The following is a 14,319-nucleotide window of genomic DNA, read 5'->3' on the forward strand; positions in this document are numbered from 1 at the left end:
ATTCTTACAGAAAATATTGATTGTATTTTTTTATATTAATAGAAAAAAATAATAAATAAATAAAAAAAAATACGCGTCATCGTTTGTATGAAAATAATATATACGCGTCATCTTCCTCTATCATCTGTCGTTATTTCTTTACAGCGTTTTTTTTCTACGCGTCATCGTTTGTATGAAAATAATATATACGCGTCATCTTCCTCTATCATCTGTCGTTATTTCTTTACAGCGTTTTTTTTCTTAACTTTTCCTTTCTTTTGAATCCCCGCTTCGCACTCTCGCGAGTAACGGGTTCTACGATCAACCTATTTTCAGTCAAGTACACCATAAGCACGCATGCACACATACACATACATTTTCATGCACTCATATTCATACTATACAACACCAAAAAAGTAAGAACAGCATTTTTCTTAGCTTTACTTTTAAGGAAATCGTCTTTAGCTATTCTCGAAATATTTATACGCATACTTCTAATAGTAATCGCTCTCCGTTATCTGTCTAAAGTTTCTTTCTGTTCACACGATCACACGAGACAGAAAACACTGTTTTCTAGCTTTCTAGAAACAAACGTATTTTGAAAAGAAAATGAAAAAAATCCAATGCAATAACTTGATTTTTTAAATTTCTTCAATTTTTTATTAAATTCTCGATAATCGAAGAAACATTTATCACAAGTAACGCGAAACTAACATCGAATCGAGTTTATATAAATTGTAATTAAGAAGTAACTTTGCCAAACTATAAAACCTCCCGAAACGGTTTCATATTAAAAAAAAAATTGTACGTTAAAATTTTCGATTTACTTTAGAAGGAAAAAAATCCCCATTAACTTCTATTGTCATCATAGTTAAGGAGTAAAATATGATTCGCGCGTATTTCGCGATTATAAATGGGGAAGGGAGGAGTGTGGCCATAGTTGTGGGTCCATGACTTCAAGAATAGCCAAGTAAAACAGATATGTGCTATTACAATGTTTTGACGAGTGTTTGTAGTAGTTTGCTAAGAGTAAGAATGTTACTACTAGGAATAGACCAACAGAGCTAGGTAACAGCAGCACCATCGATGTTAGACCGGAAGAGATCTAATGTTACGATTCTCTTTCTCTTTCTCTCTCTCTCTCTCTCTCTCTCTTTCAACGGATACTGGCTTCGAGCCCGGGAACCCTCACGGAAATGTCCTCCCACTTTGCCTACGGTCTGCGAAGTTGTTACCGATTTCCGCTGAATCTCTGACTTTACAGTTGGAACTTTGAAAGGAGAAGGGAAAAGGGATCGAGGAGAAACTTGGACAAATTCTCACCCGAGCATAACCGAACTGGCTAAAGAAAGAAATATTTTATCTTTCCGTATTCTTTCTACTTTGGAAAATTTTATCCTTTACAATTGTAGATACTTTCGCATTTCGAAGAACAAAGCAGGAATATCGCATAAAGATTTGATTTGTTTCTTAATTCAATTTATTTTAAATCGGCTTGAAAGATATCACGTTTTGTGCATTAGGTGTTAATTGCTTTTTATTATTTCATATTTACGCTATAATTATATATTTATAAATATTTATTTACTTATTTATTATTTAAGCCAATACCAACTTGAGTATCATCTACATTTAATCATAAAAATTCTAATTTTTGGTAAAGACTAATTACGATATAAATAGGTATACATAAATCCTTCGTAAATTTAATATTATAGTATAGGAATCTTAAAGTTTTCATATTTACGATTTCTTAGGTTGCTATATGCATACACTAAACGTCAAAAAACTTTCGACATATAGCACGTTTTTTGAGACGAACCTTATATACCCGTTGGATGTCAGCAAACAGATATTCTTAAATTTGCTGGATATATGCCTTAGTATACAGGAAGGATCCGTTATTATCTAGAAAATTTGATGAATCAATTCAAAACTATGTGTTCTTTGCAAAAAGGTTATCAGAAAAAGACAATGATCGATCATTCAAAAAAAAAAAAAAACCAGAACAAATTAATTCGAACTTATTAGTCAGTTGTTTGAGAAATTCTCCACGAATGAATAATAATTTAGGATCTTATCTCCGATAAAAAAATCCATATTTACTTTTAAAATTTTCCTTAAATGTTACTTACTGTAAAAATGGTTCTAATATTTAAAAACTATTTATAATAGTTTTATAATACTTTTTATAATAATTTTGAATCCTCAGCCAATATCCAACATATTAATATTAATTTATGTTTAATTAACTGCAGACACGCACTTTGATTAGCATAAGCAAATGAAAATCAAAAACACAGAAATCTTCATTTACGTGAGATAGATTTAATTATATATAACAAAAAAAATAGTTCTGGATTTAATGAGATTTTCAGTATTGCATTTTCATTAAGGATATGCTAATTTTTGTTTTTAATAATAAAACATGAATTTTCCTAAAAGATTTCTCCTTGCTAAATCTACTAAAGGAAGTTAATGAAAAGTGAACTTTACGATTCAGGAAGGACAAGGGGAGAGGAAGTTACTTAACCGTTCGAGGAACAACCTTCTCTCTGAATTTCTGTTTGAGGAAAAAGGAAGAGGAAATTGAAGAAAAGGAAAGGTTTGCCATTGACCTGAAGCGTGAGTAATGATGTTCTGTCGAGATTTATGACAGGAGAGACGAAAAGCCTGTAGCAAGACACACGAGCTTCACTAGCAAAGTTCCCTTGCTATAAATTGTCCCCCATTTGATCGTTTTTTTCGCATCGATAAGAAATCGGACCTTTTCTAGGGTTTTTTCGTTTTTTTTTTTTTTTTTTTTGTATGTGGGATCGTGCAACCGAACGTTAACCGAGCGGAGCGCTTTTCTATGCACGCTCGTAGAACGCATATATCATTTTTTTCGCCAACAAGTCGTTTGATCTTTTTCTGTTTAGGTACGTTTACTTACTTTAACCCCCCCTCGATTGTTCAATTATTAAAGGAAAATTTATGAGTACGAGTAAGGAAGAAGAGATCCTGCCATTAAAACTTTTTTCATATTATGATATTTTATCATTGTCATAATACGTGATATTAATTAATTTTCTTAATTTGTTTACCTTATATTTCTATGAAGAAAATAAATTGATTTATCGAAAACGTATTATTACATGGGTATATGTTATTATATTATATTTATTATCTCAGTATTAATAAATTATATATTGTAATTGTAAATTTACTTCATTTTTATACCAATCTAAAACATATATCCAAAATAATAATACAAAATTCAAACACGAAGGATTAATAAAAATAGTATCTTATGTTTCGTTTGATCTACTTTTTAAGTTAAAAAATGTAAAATTTACGCTCGAAATAAAGACTACAATGTTACTTCTAATGGCAAAAATCCACTCTTTTAGATTCATGTAACTAGAGAAAATTCCGCGAAACACGGGAGCTAATTTCATTTAATAAAATTCTCATAAATTGAAATACTCTTTTATCCGTGGTTATCGTTGCACTTAGTTTATGATTCAACCTAGGAGAACATGAATACCAAAGCGTAATATCGGACCGATTTATTGTCTCTTGAAACTCAAACTGCGTTTCGTATCAAACTTGTATCCTTCTCATCCTTAAATTGTCATTGTTAAAATTCGAATGAAAACAAATTGTTAATATTGTTTATTCGTTCGTATAATTTTCATACACATATATAAATCATCTAATTTTTCAGTCTGTTCTTCGAAATATATATTTATTTTCAAAACATTTATTCTCTATCTGTTGCATGTTGAATTTTTTATTTAAATAATTTCTTTTTCTCCTAATTATATATTTACAATAATTAAATAAACATTGCATGAATACGTTTCTTAATCCTTAATAAATTTGTTTCCGTTTATATTTTTTTCTTCTTAAATGAACCGTACATCTTGTTCTATCATATAATTATCTTTTGAATAACCAATGAAAATTTTTTTTAAAACAATTACATTAATCTATATAATCTTCGAAAAATTTTCAATTTATTTGTAATTCGTATTTTTAAGTTGATATTTATTAATTTCATGTTACATAAATTTATTCATAATTAACCAAGAAAAGAAAAAAGGAAATAATTCGTGCTTATTATATACTTAAAGTAATTATGTATATCATAATTAAATCTTAATATAAAAATAAATGAGATAGAAGTCAAAGAAAAGCATAGAACAAAGCCTTTCAGTAATATGAAAATTTCATGAAAATAGGGAGCTGGACGAACTCCAGAGGGGGATCCTTTTTTATACGCAGATATCCATTGTTTGATCTCAATCAAGAGTGTGCTCGAGATACGCCCTGTATTGTCTGATCTTTTTCTTTCCCTATCTCTCTTATTCTCTTTTTTGATTTTTACGGTGACAATTCTGAAGGGTACTCGGTTCCTGAACAGTACAGAAAATGGAATTCTCCGTGGATTTCTCATGCGTACCAATGGGATCTAAGGCTGAGTGCGAGAGTATACGGGTTGAATGCTCACACGCGAGAATATGTTGGAACGTTGTATGCGTTATATACGCGCATGCGCATTTATATATACTTCCTATATACCAATGACGAATACACTGTAAGAAAAATTCTACTACCGTCGTCGTTCTAACGACGAGGGAATTCGACGTACACAACTGGATATTTCCATCGAGATAAATTTCTTCCTTTTTTTTTTTCATGTCCTTTATACCTTTTTTTTTCTTTTTTTAATCTTTTTTCCTTTTCCAGAACCTGTTGTTCAACCTATATAAACGTTATTTTCCAGTTTGATGCTTGTCAAATCGGGTAAAGGTTTGAAACATTTCCGAACATCCTATTGACAACTTTGACGGATATTTCTTTATCGACTGATAATGGGGCTTATACGTGTTTGTATGTTTGTATTAGATTTTAGTAAGAATAAATTAAACAAATTTTATAATTAAGATTATTGTATAGAAGAAATAGATAACAAATTATAATGATTATTACTTAATGAATTATTATTTGGTAACAAGTAAAAATTGTTTTTATATTATTTTTTTGTTATTTTTTTTCAAAACTTTTCCACTTTTTCTCACAATTATATTATATTATTGCACGGATAAATTAAAAGGATGCATATATATGCATTTACAATTTTATTTTATTCAACAATTTTTCTTGTTTATTTTATTTTACAACAATAGTCGACGTATTCCAAAATTGCTGCTTAAAACACAACGGTACGATAAAAAATAAATATTAGATTCAACTAACCACACAATAATAAAAATAATGTAAAGGTGTAAGGAGAAATCCTGTTAATGCACAAAACGATAGCTATTGTTTAATATTATATCATGGTTGAAATTTCTGAAAGAAAAAAGACAAGTGTTATGTATTATATGTGTTTTAGCACGGAAGGAGTTATAAGAAAACTCGATTCGTAAGATTCGAAAGTTTGCTACAACGACCAGAAAGCGAGGCTCGCAAACAAATAATCGTGATATGGAGGAACGCCAAATATTGCTTTACTTTTGGACGATCTTTTTCCGCATGAAAGAGTATCATAAACTGTTCGACGTATTCGAAACGTTAAATGATCAGACATAACTTATATTGACATTAGTCAATTTATTTATACATTTTGGCTTACTTATCTTCTATTTCTATATTTAAAATTTGTATTATTGATTTATTTCTACTGAAACAGTAGTAAAATGAAACTACCTTCTTATTGTTATATTTCTCACTTCAAAAAAATGAATAAATAACCAACAATTAATATCAAATAACACTCAATGTAAGATTAAAAATAGACAGATTCGAATTAGTATTATAATAAGGAAAATTTATATATAAATCTAAATTTAAAATAATCATTGACAATAATTAACGAATTTTTTTCTAATATTTATAAAAATTATTAAATTGAGAATAAAATAATTAATAATCAGTATTATGATTCAAAGGCGTTGATTAAATACAAAAATCGTTATCAATAATATTTCAGTAAAAGTTTAAGAGAAATGGTCTTTCTTTTTTGAGAACTTCTACATTTGTTCATCGAATACGACTATATACGTGTCTGTTTCCTAAAGTTAGGGATTATGTCAATATGTATGTGGACAGGCACCTCAATATTCTGTAGGTTATCCGCTAAGAAAGTTTTCCGATTCATCATCGGTGTTTCTCTTGACGTGAGCAGGTTACTCTTTCACATTTTGGCGAACTTCTATCAACGACCTGACTGCAACAGCCTGTCGAACAAATAGCATTCAAAACTGGACGGACCACAAAACTACAATTTATTTCATTATTTTATTTTCGATGCTGGAATAATTTTTTCTTCAATATTATAAAGAGATAAGAGAAATAATTTTCACGAGTGTTCTGAAACGTCGAATAAACCATATGACTTTTAATCCATGATTTCCGAACCTGATTTTTTCCATTACAAATTTATCTGACGAACAATAGCTCAGATTACGATAAATGGTGTTAGTTAGTAACTTTTGGCTAAACCTAGATAAATTATGTTTTTATCTTAACCTTTGAATGATGAAACTTTCATAATTAACGTACTTCGAATCCTTTTGCTATAATTTTTCTTTTTAATTCGTTCCCTGTTAACAAAATTAGTCGTATTATATTTTTAAACGTATTTACTTACATTCAAATGACTAATTTCATAATTTCGTAAAATATAATTCAACGCCTATGATCTTGCTATCTCTTTTCATTCTGCGTAAAAACTTTTAACGTCAGTTTTTCTAGTCTTTTCTTTTATTTTGTCCTTTTATCTCTCCATTTCAAAACGTTCTATTTCTTATTTGAAAAATTGTCGAGACAAGAAATCTTTCAACCCAAAGACGACAAGAAGACACAGCTGAGTATAGTAACTTATTTTTTTTCCGTACAATATCGTAAGTTTCTCGTTTTACGAATGTTTCTAATGAATTAATCGAAATAATAAAGTGGAAGAGAGTAAATTTGTTGAATCTTGAAACTTTTGTTCTTTGTTGAATAAAAAGCTTGACATAAATGTTACACTGTTGAATCATTGAATATAATTAATAATTTCTTTTAATATTTTTTGATATATTAAACTTGCGATGTTTTTAGTTTAATTTAATATGTATAATTAGGAAAAACTTGAAAAAATTAATTTGTGGAAAAAAAAGGTGTGATCGTTATGAAATTAATATTAATCTCTGGAAACTTATCCTAATTACACACAATCATGCTTATATTTTATTAGAATAATGATATTAATGATATTATAATATAATACAATAGTAAAAATAATTATAATTATGGTAATAAAAGCAGTAATTTCTATGGGAAAGATCAAACGTAAAAATCTACTTTACTTCGCATTTTTCGTATGGAAGTTTTTATAATACTTTACAAAAACGGTGAAAAGAATTTTTATTAAAATTAAATAGAACCAATTATATCTATCTACCATTTTTTTTGTTACCATTTTTTATTAAGATAAATAGAAAGAAAATTTTAGTTTTTCCAACAAAAAATGTTCTTTAGTTTTGTAACTTGGTAACTTTGCAATTACTATCGATCGATCCTCGAATTGTTCTCCCGATACCTCAATGAAAGTGCAACTACGTGCGAAGAAAATAAAGAAATAATTGAAATAGAAGAAAAAGAGCGTTAAGAGAAAATGGAATTACGTTAGATTGACAGATGGGTAAAAGCCCTAGCAATGAATGGACGTGTTGGTACAGCCAACATGAAAATGATAGATGCGAAATAGCCTACGGTGTGACACGATTTGTTTTATACCTTTTCAATGAAACAAATAGGTGTGTAATTTAAAGCATTCGATCAATTAGTTTCAATGGATCGAAAACGTATTTTGTAAGTCATCTTTTTTTTTCTTTCGCAAAATGTATAACCAATTCGAAAGCATGACACGTAAAACATTTATCGCAGTTATGTTTTTCAAAGTTAAAAATTGTCCAAATAAATTACAAAAGTTTTAATGAAAACTTAAAGGATATAAACAAATAAAAGAAAATATACTTTATAAAGAAATTACATGATCAAATAAAGTAAAATGTCAAATAAGAATAATTTTCATATAGTTCCACTTTATATGGAAGAGTCATACTTTTGCAAAAGTGTTAAAGGATGGAAAAATTTTTTTTCGAAAGTACCGAAAGGATTGACCGAAGAAGTAATATTATTAACGTTACTAACGAGCAAGGGAAAATTAAAGGAGAGAAAGAAAGAGAGAATGAGAGAGATACAAGACTAGGTAATAACTAATGCAAGTGAAATTCAAATGTCTAGCCACACCGAGATTTGATTTGTTTCTGGAATACGAATGTAAATCTTTGGTATCGTTAGTGGCCTTGGAAACTAGCTATCTAAACATGACTTGCATCTCAAGTGAAATAGCCATTTACTGTCTGAGTTCTCGAGAATATCTATTTCTTCTTCTTACCCACAATCAGAAAATAATGCACCGAATTTAGAATCATGACTGTGCTACCCGAACCACTCCATCACGAACTTCTTTCGTAAGAAAATCAATATAAGGGTAAAAGAAATCTAACAATTTTTCTACGCAATTTGATACCGTTAATTATTATTTTAAATTGAAACAAAAAAGCGTTCATATTTTTCTCACAAAAATATCATCGTATTTTCATTGAAAAGATTTCAAATAATTACTTTTGGATAATTCGACAACACGATTATTCATATTACCGCCATTCATAATTAAAATATGTTCAATTGTCTAAAGAAATTAAGATCTCGAAAGTTTGCTTTCGATAGTTTTTCTTCTTTATCTTTTTCTTCTTTCTCCGAGTGAACACCTCGCTAAAAATGGTTCACCTACCGAACACGAAAGGAGCATAAGCTAAAATTGAAGAGGAAACTTTCATAAGGCTCCAATTCAAAAGTTCGAGACGAGTCTTTCCTCTCGTCTTTACCAATGTTCTTAACTCCCTTCTACTTTTACTCCATCTTCTTAGTCATTTTCTTTTTCTCTTCACGTTTCATTTGACTCTTAAAAAGATCCTTGACATCAAAGACTATTCGAAGCGAAATTGAAGAAAGCAATCTTTTTATAGACTTAAACGATGAATCGTCGCCTCCGAATATTAAATAAAGTTTTAAAAAATGAGAAATATGATCTGATTGTTGTTTTTATTATGTACACATATTTTATATACGTATTTCATCAGAAATGAGAAATGCGACCTGATTTTTATTTTTATTCTATATACATACATATTTTTACAATTAATTTCTTAATAATTCTTTTTAAGAAAATAAAAATAAATTATTTTATTTCTTCCGATAAAAACAAAGACATTTATATCATGTTTATTTCTAAATAAAGTATTTTGCGTAAGAATAATATTTATTGCGAAAATGAAAGCTGTCGAATAAGTATGATCAAACTTTCGTAATAGACTTTGAAGTAACGTGACGAGGATTTATGACGAAAAGTTTGAATAGTTTCCGGTATAAGTATGAAACTGCTCTTGCTAATTACTGCCAGGAATGCAATATTTTTAGAGGACAAAAAATAAACCTTGATATTCGAAAACGATTGTTTGTAATATTAAAGCAGAAAAGTTTCATTTTGAAAGAGTAATCTTGACGTTTTATAACTCTTTGATTAAAGCGTAATAATCGAATAGAATTGTCTTGCCTCAATAGAAAGAATTCAACAAACATAACCAAAGAACGAAAAATGGTGATCAATAAAAGTCTATTAACGAAAAAGTGCATTAAAATTTAACTAGTTGAATGGGAATAAACCCTTAAAAGTCGTGTACGTGCGTATTCATTTTACTGGAAATATTTCATGAGTATACGAAATATTCAATGAATGCGAGCTCGATATATGTTTTACGAAATAATATTGACAAAATAATAAATAGTATCTGAATTAATCGAAAAACAAACAGAAAATGAAAATCATCAGGAAAATATCAAAACAACTTTCTTTTTTGCTCAAGTCATTTGAGCGAATGGTATCAAAATTGATAATTAAGAAAAAATTAAAGGCACAATAAATCATATTTTCAATGACCAATACTTCTTTATGTTTCGCTTAACTCGAAATATATTTGTCTTTCCATCAGTAACTTTTATCACCCCAAGCAAAACCAACAATAGTGAGACAAATGTACTGACAAAACTTTCATCGGTTCGACAGTAGAGAATTGTTTTGTTTTTCCTTTTTCTTTTATACTCTGTGTATCCCCAAAGCGATAGTGAAAGAGACGTAAAAGTTCGTATCGAACGCGATGTCGATTTTGAACACGCATAGGTAACTTTTTGAAGAATTATCACTCGTCTACAAGCTGTTCGATGGTGTGAAACTTTTTGCTCGAAATAAAATTGCAACTGGATGGAATAAGTTTTAAGAATGAAAATTAAGAAAACTTATAAATCATACATTTACAAATATTCACGATAAAATTGAAATCTTTCAAAATAGGAAAAAATAAATTTTGTAGAATTCTCATTATCGGAAAAAAAGTTTTCTAACAAAAAATACGAGGTTGCCCATGAGCGAGCCCGCGCGTTGCCCACGTACGAGCAAATTTCCCTGAAAATCGGCTGCAATTCAATTCGCTTGTACGTCGGCCATACGCAAAATTAGATTTACAGTATGCGTGTTGCTGTGAAACACTGCGAATAGAAAACTATTAGAAAAAAGACAAAAAATCTAATCTAACGATAAAGTGAATAATATGATAAAGAAAAATGAGAGGCATAAAGAAAAAAAAAAATCGAATGATTTTCCATCTACAGAATTTAAATATTTGATTTTCATAATCGAATAGCAGGCAAAAAATTATTACTCATATAAAAACATTAATAGTTTTTAGTCCAAATCTAATCTAACAAACTATGAATAACAAAGAGCAACCGGTTTTTATAAAATAACTTTTGAAATGTTTCAGTTGCTGGAGCATCCGCAGAGTCGACGCAGGATAAAAAGGATTCCATTTTTTACGTTAACGTACAAAGGATTACAAGTAGATCGTCACGTTCCGTCTTGTCATCATCTTCATCGATGTCCTCGTCTTCGACATCGATCTCATCGTCCTCCGAAAGGACTCTCCAAAGGATTTTTCAAACGACACCCAGGAGCAACGTCGATAATTCCCGGATATTTGGATTGGTTCATGGATCCTCGAGGGTGATGCCGAAGGAAAATTCGGAAAAGACACAAACGACTATCCGAAATTATCTTTCGAACGAGTCGAGCTCGTTTCCGTTCTTGAGAAATCGTCTCGAGCAACCTGCTTTTATCGAACCATCCAAAAATTTTAACATTTCCATAATATCACCGGAAGGAACGTCAAACGTTTCGAGAAACGTGTCAGTCATTTCTACGATGACTAACGTAAGTAAACTTTTTACATTTAATGCAATGTAATAAATTAATATTAAATGTATGAGAGGAACGATGACGTTAGTAGATTTATTAAATATTCATTAAAAGATAGTATTTATTTGCACATGAAAATATTTTTATGGATCTGCTCAATTAATTGTTAGATTGTAATAAATGATATTGAAAAATTGTTTTAATATTCTCGCGAATATCGTGCAATCGTATTTTATAAATAATATAATTTCTTTTAACTAATTTATTGTAATATTATGACGAATGAGGTTGAAATAAATTTTATAATATAAATATAAATAGTCTTCTCGTTAAATTAATTATACAAGGTACGAAAATAAGAATAAATGATCGATGAGAGAATAAATGGTAAAGTTTCAATTCGTTCGAGTCGAGAGTTCGCAAGGAAAATTTTGCCATTTCCATAAAACGTTCAAACGCGATTGAAAAATCAAATAGTTGAAGAAGATCTTGAAAGTCGATATCGAGTGTACTATTCTCGTAAATCTAAAAACGCTTATCGAATGACTTTTATTTGTGTAAATAAAGCTACATATATGTAAACTATTGAAGTAACTTAGCTACACGTGTGCCGTAGGCCATTCTTTATTGTTTCTCGACTAGTTCAAAAATTCAAAAAATAATATCGAAGAAAAGAAAACTAGTCACGAGTCTTTCCAAGTTATAACGTGATATGTAAGATTCATGTACAATGTTGAAAATATTTCAAAAAAGAAAAATGTGAATTTCAGAAATCTCGAGTAAACTCTAATATCTTTGATTAAACCAATCACTTGACAATACATAATAGATATTGTATAACATATATGCATATCTACAATATATATACATAATATTATATATCCAGATACCACCTGAGGCTCGACAATTTCGAGCCATATCTATTAGCAATAAGGCAAACTCATGACAATATCTATAATTTAACACTATCGATATACCTACCTATCGCCCACAGCTTCCTCCCATTGGAGTTTAATTAATGAACTGACATTTGTACATTTGTAGATTGCAAGTTCATCTATTCGATAGATTTTATGTAATTAAATGGTAAAAACACACTGGAGGGACTCTCGATTTTTGATTTATTATGAAAGACTCTGTTCAAAGCACTAGCCAATTTAGTGATCAAGTCAATTAATGAATTAATAGATTAATATAAATGTAGAGTAAATTTGTCTCATAAATTCTAAGTACACAAGTACCTCTTTGTATTAAATCAAAATAGTTAGCAATAAATTGTTCTTTCTTTTCATTTCTACAGATAGTCCCAACTACAGAGAGTCCAAGAGTATCAGCAAAAGTATCTTTCAGGACAACAAGCACGCCGATGTTATCATCGTCGAAGGATGACACATTTCGACGTCGTAAAATGAGAAACGCCGCGGACAATTGCGAGAAATTCTTAATCGGCGATGAAACTAAAAGAGAATTCTACAGTCCTAATTATCCTAATCATTATCTAAATCATACGGAATGTATTCGAGTTCTCGAAGGTAAGTTGAACTAAACAAATAAAATATCCACCCTCCCCAAAAATAAAGAAATAAAAAAGAAAAAAAATGAAGAAGGAGAAAAAGAAGAAAAAGAAAGTAAAACTTCGGAAAAAATAATATTATTATTCTCGAAGAAATTGCATTAAATAAGAAATTAAAGAGATTCTTTCCCGGTCCCCTATTTTCGATTACGCAACTTGTTTGAAATGTTAAAAGTTTCTAAAGACAATCGAGCTGGAGAAGTATCATCTACATAAAAACATAGTAGGAAAATCGTTTTACGATTCGCTTTCTATACGATTGCGTTCAGCCGAGCGGACTATCTCGATTTCAGTTTAGTACCGTGCTAGCGACTGAAGGAACATCGATAATGTGCTAAAAAAGGAACAAACGTGTTCAAAAGACAAACTTACTCTTACCCTCTTTCGTCGAGGGACGAACCTTTGATCTTAGATTTCTCTGAATCTTCGTATACTTTTATGTTGTCTACTTTGAAAATAACCTTACAGGAAGTTGAAAGATTCCAGAGAATCGGAGTGCTATTTTATTTAATTTCCTATTGAAAGATTAATCGTGTTTGAAGAAAACGTAGGAATTTATAGAACATAAGTTAGAGCAAAGGTACTTGATCTTTTCCCTTCGCGAGTTACACATTGGCGCCAGTTGAACAAAATATTTTAAAAATCGATGAGAAAAAAAGTGGACGAAAATCATAGGAGATGTAAAACAATAGGTGTATTTAAACATTAATATAATCCTTGTGATGTTTGGTATTGTTTAAAGAAGCGATCGGTCCTCAATGTAAGAGAATTATGGTATGGGATTCTATTATACAGGTCAATCACGTTTGACTATTAAAAAAAAAATGGTAAATTCATGACTGGATGTTTCGGGCTTGCCGGAGACCGCGTGTTAAGTATGGCTGAATTAAAGGAACCAGTTTCATCAAGCAACTTTGTTATTCATGACATTAATAACAAGTGACTAGTAATAAAACTTTGGAATTAGCTTATACTAAAATAATACTTTTCATCCCAGCTGAAAATTCTCTACCCTTTTCTCTATTTATCTTTTTAATGATCGTTAAACATCCAACGAACCAAGGAACATTTCATATTTGTCTTATATTTGATATCCAAATAAAATGCTAAAAATCTTCATGCTCATATGATAATCTAAACGATGGATAGAATGATAAAGAAAACTGTCATTGTTCTTTTTATTTTCGTGCTTTTGACGAAATAACGAACACAAAGTAAAATATTGTTACAAATCGTTTAACGTTCTCCAGTTGAGCTGTTAATCATTCGTGCAACGGTAAAACACAAATTCAACGTAAACTCTGGATATTTCGAGCTCGACGTAACTTCGAAAAAAGAAAATCTACTCGGTGATTCATAGATGCGTATATACGAGCGTACGACGACGTTTAAATAAATTGTCTTCGTTTGAAATTTT

The 14,319-nt window shown here is 29.8% G+C and overlaps 1 protein-coding gene across 4 annotated transcripts in view; it reads left to right on the forward strand.

The window, feature by feature from the left end:
- The window catches only part of LOC122517085, a 108,787-nt gene that overhangs the window by 56,938 nt on the left and 37,530 nt on the right, over positions 1 to 14,319 (forward strand). For all 4 annotated transcript variants that reach the window (XM_043635426.1, XM_043635425.1, XM_043635427.1 and 1 more), the window contains exons 3-4: positions 10,899 to 11,344; positions 12,630 to 12,861. In XM_043635426.1, the coding sequence (XP_043491361.1) occupies positions 10,899 to 11,344; positions 12,630 to 12,861 (678 nt within the window). The remainder of the gene's footprint in view (positions 1 to 10,898; positions 11,345 to 12,629; positions 12,862 to 14,319) is intronic.

This window comes from Polistes fuscatus, unplaced genomic scaffold, assembly GCF_010416935.1.
Source record: "Polistes fuscatus isolate 324 unplaced genomic scaffold, CU_Pfus_HIC Scaffold2, whole genome shotgun sequence".
Classification (NCBI taxonomy): Eukaryota; Metazoa; Arthropoda; class Insecta; order Hymenoptera; family Vespidae; genus Polistes; species Polistes fuscatus.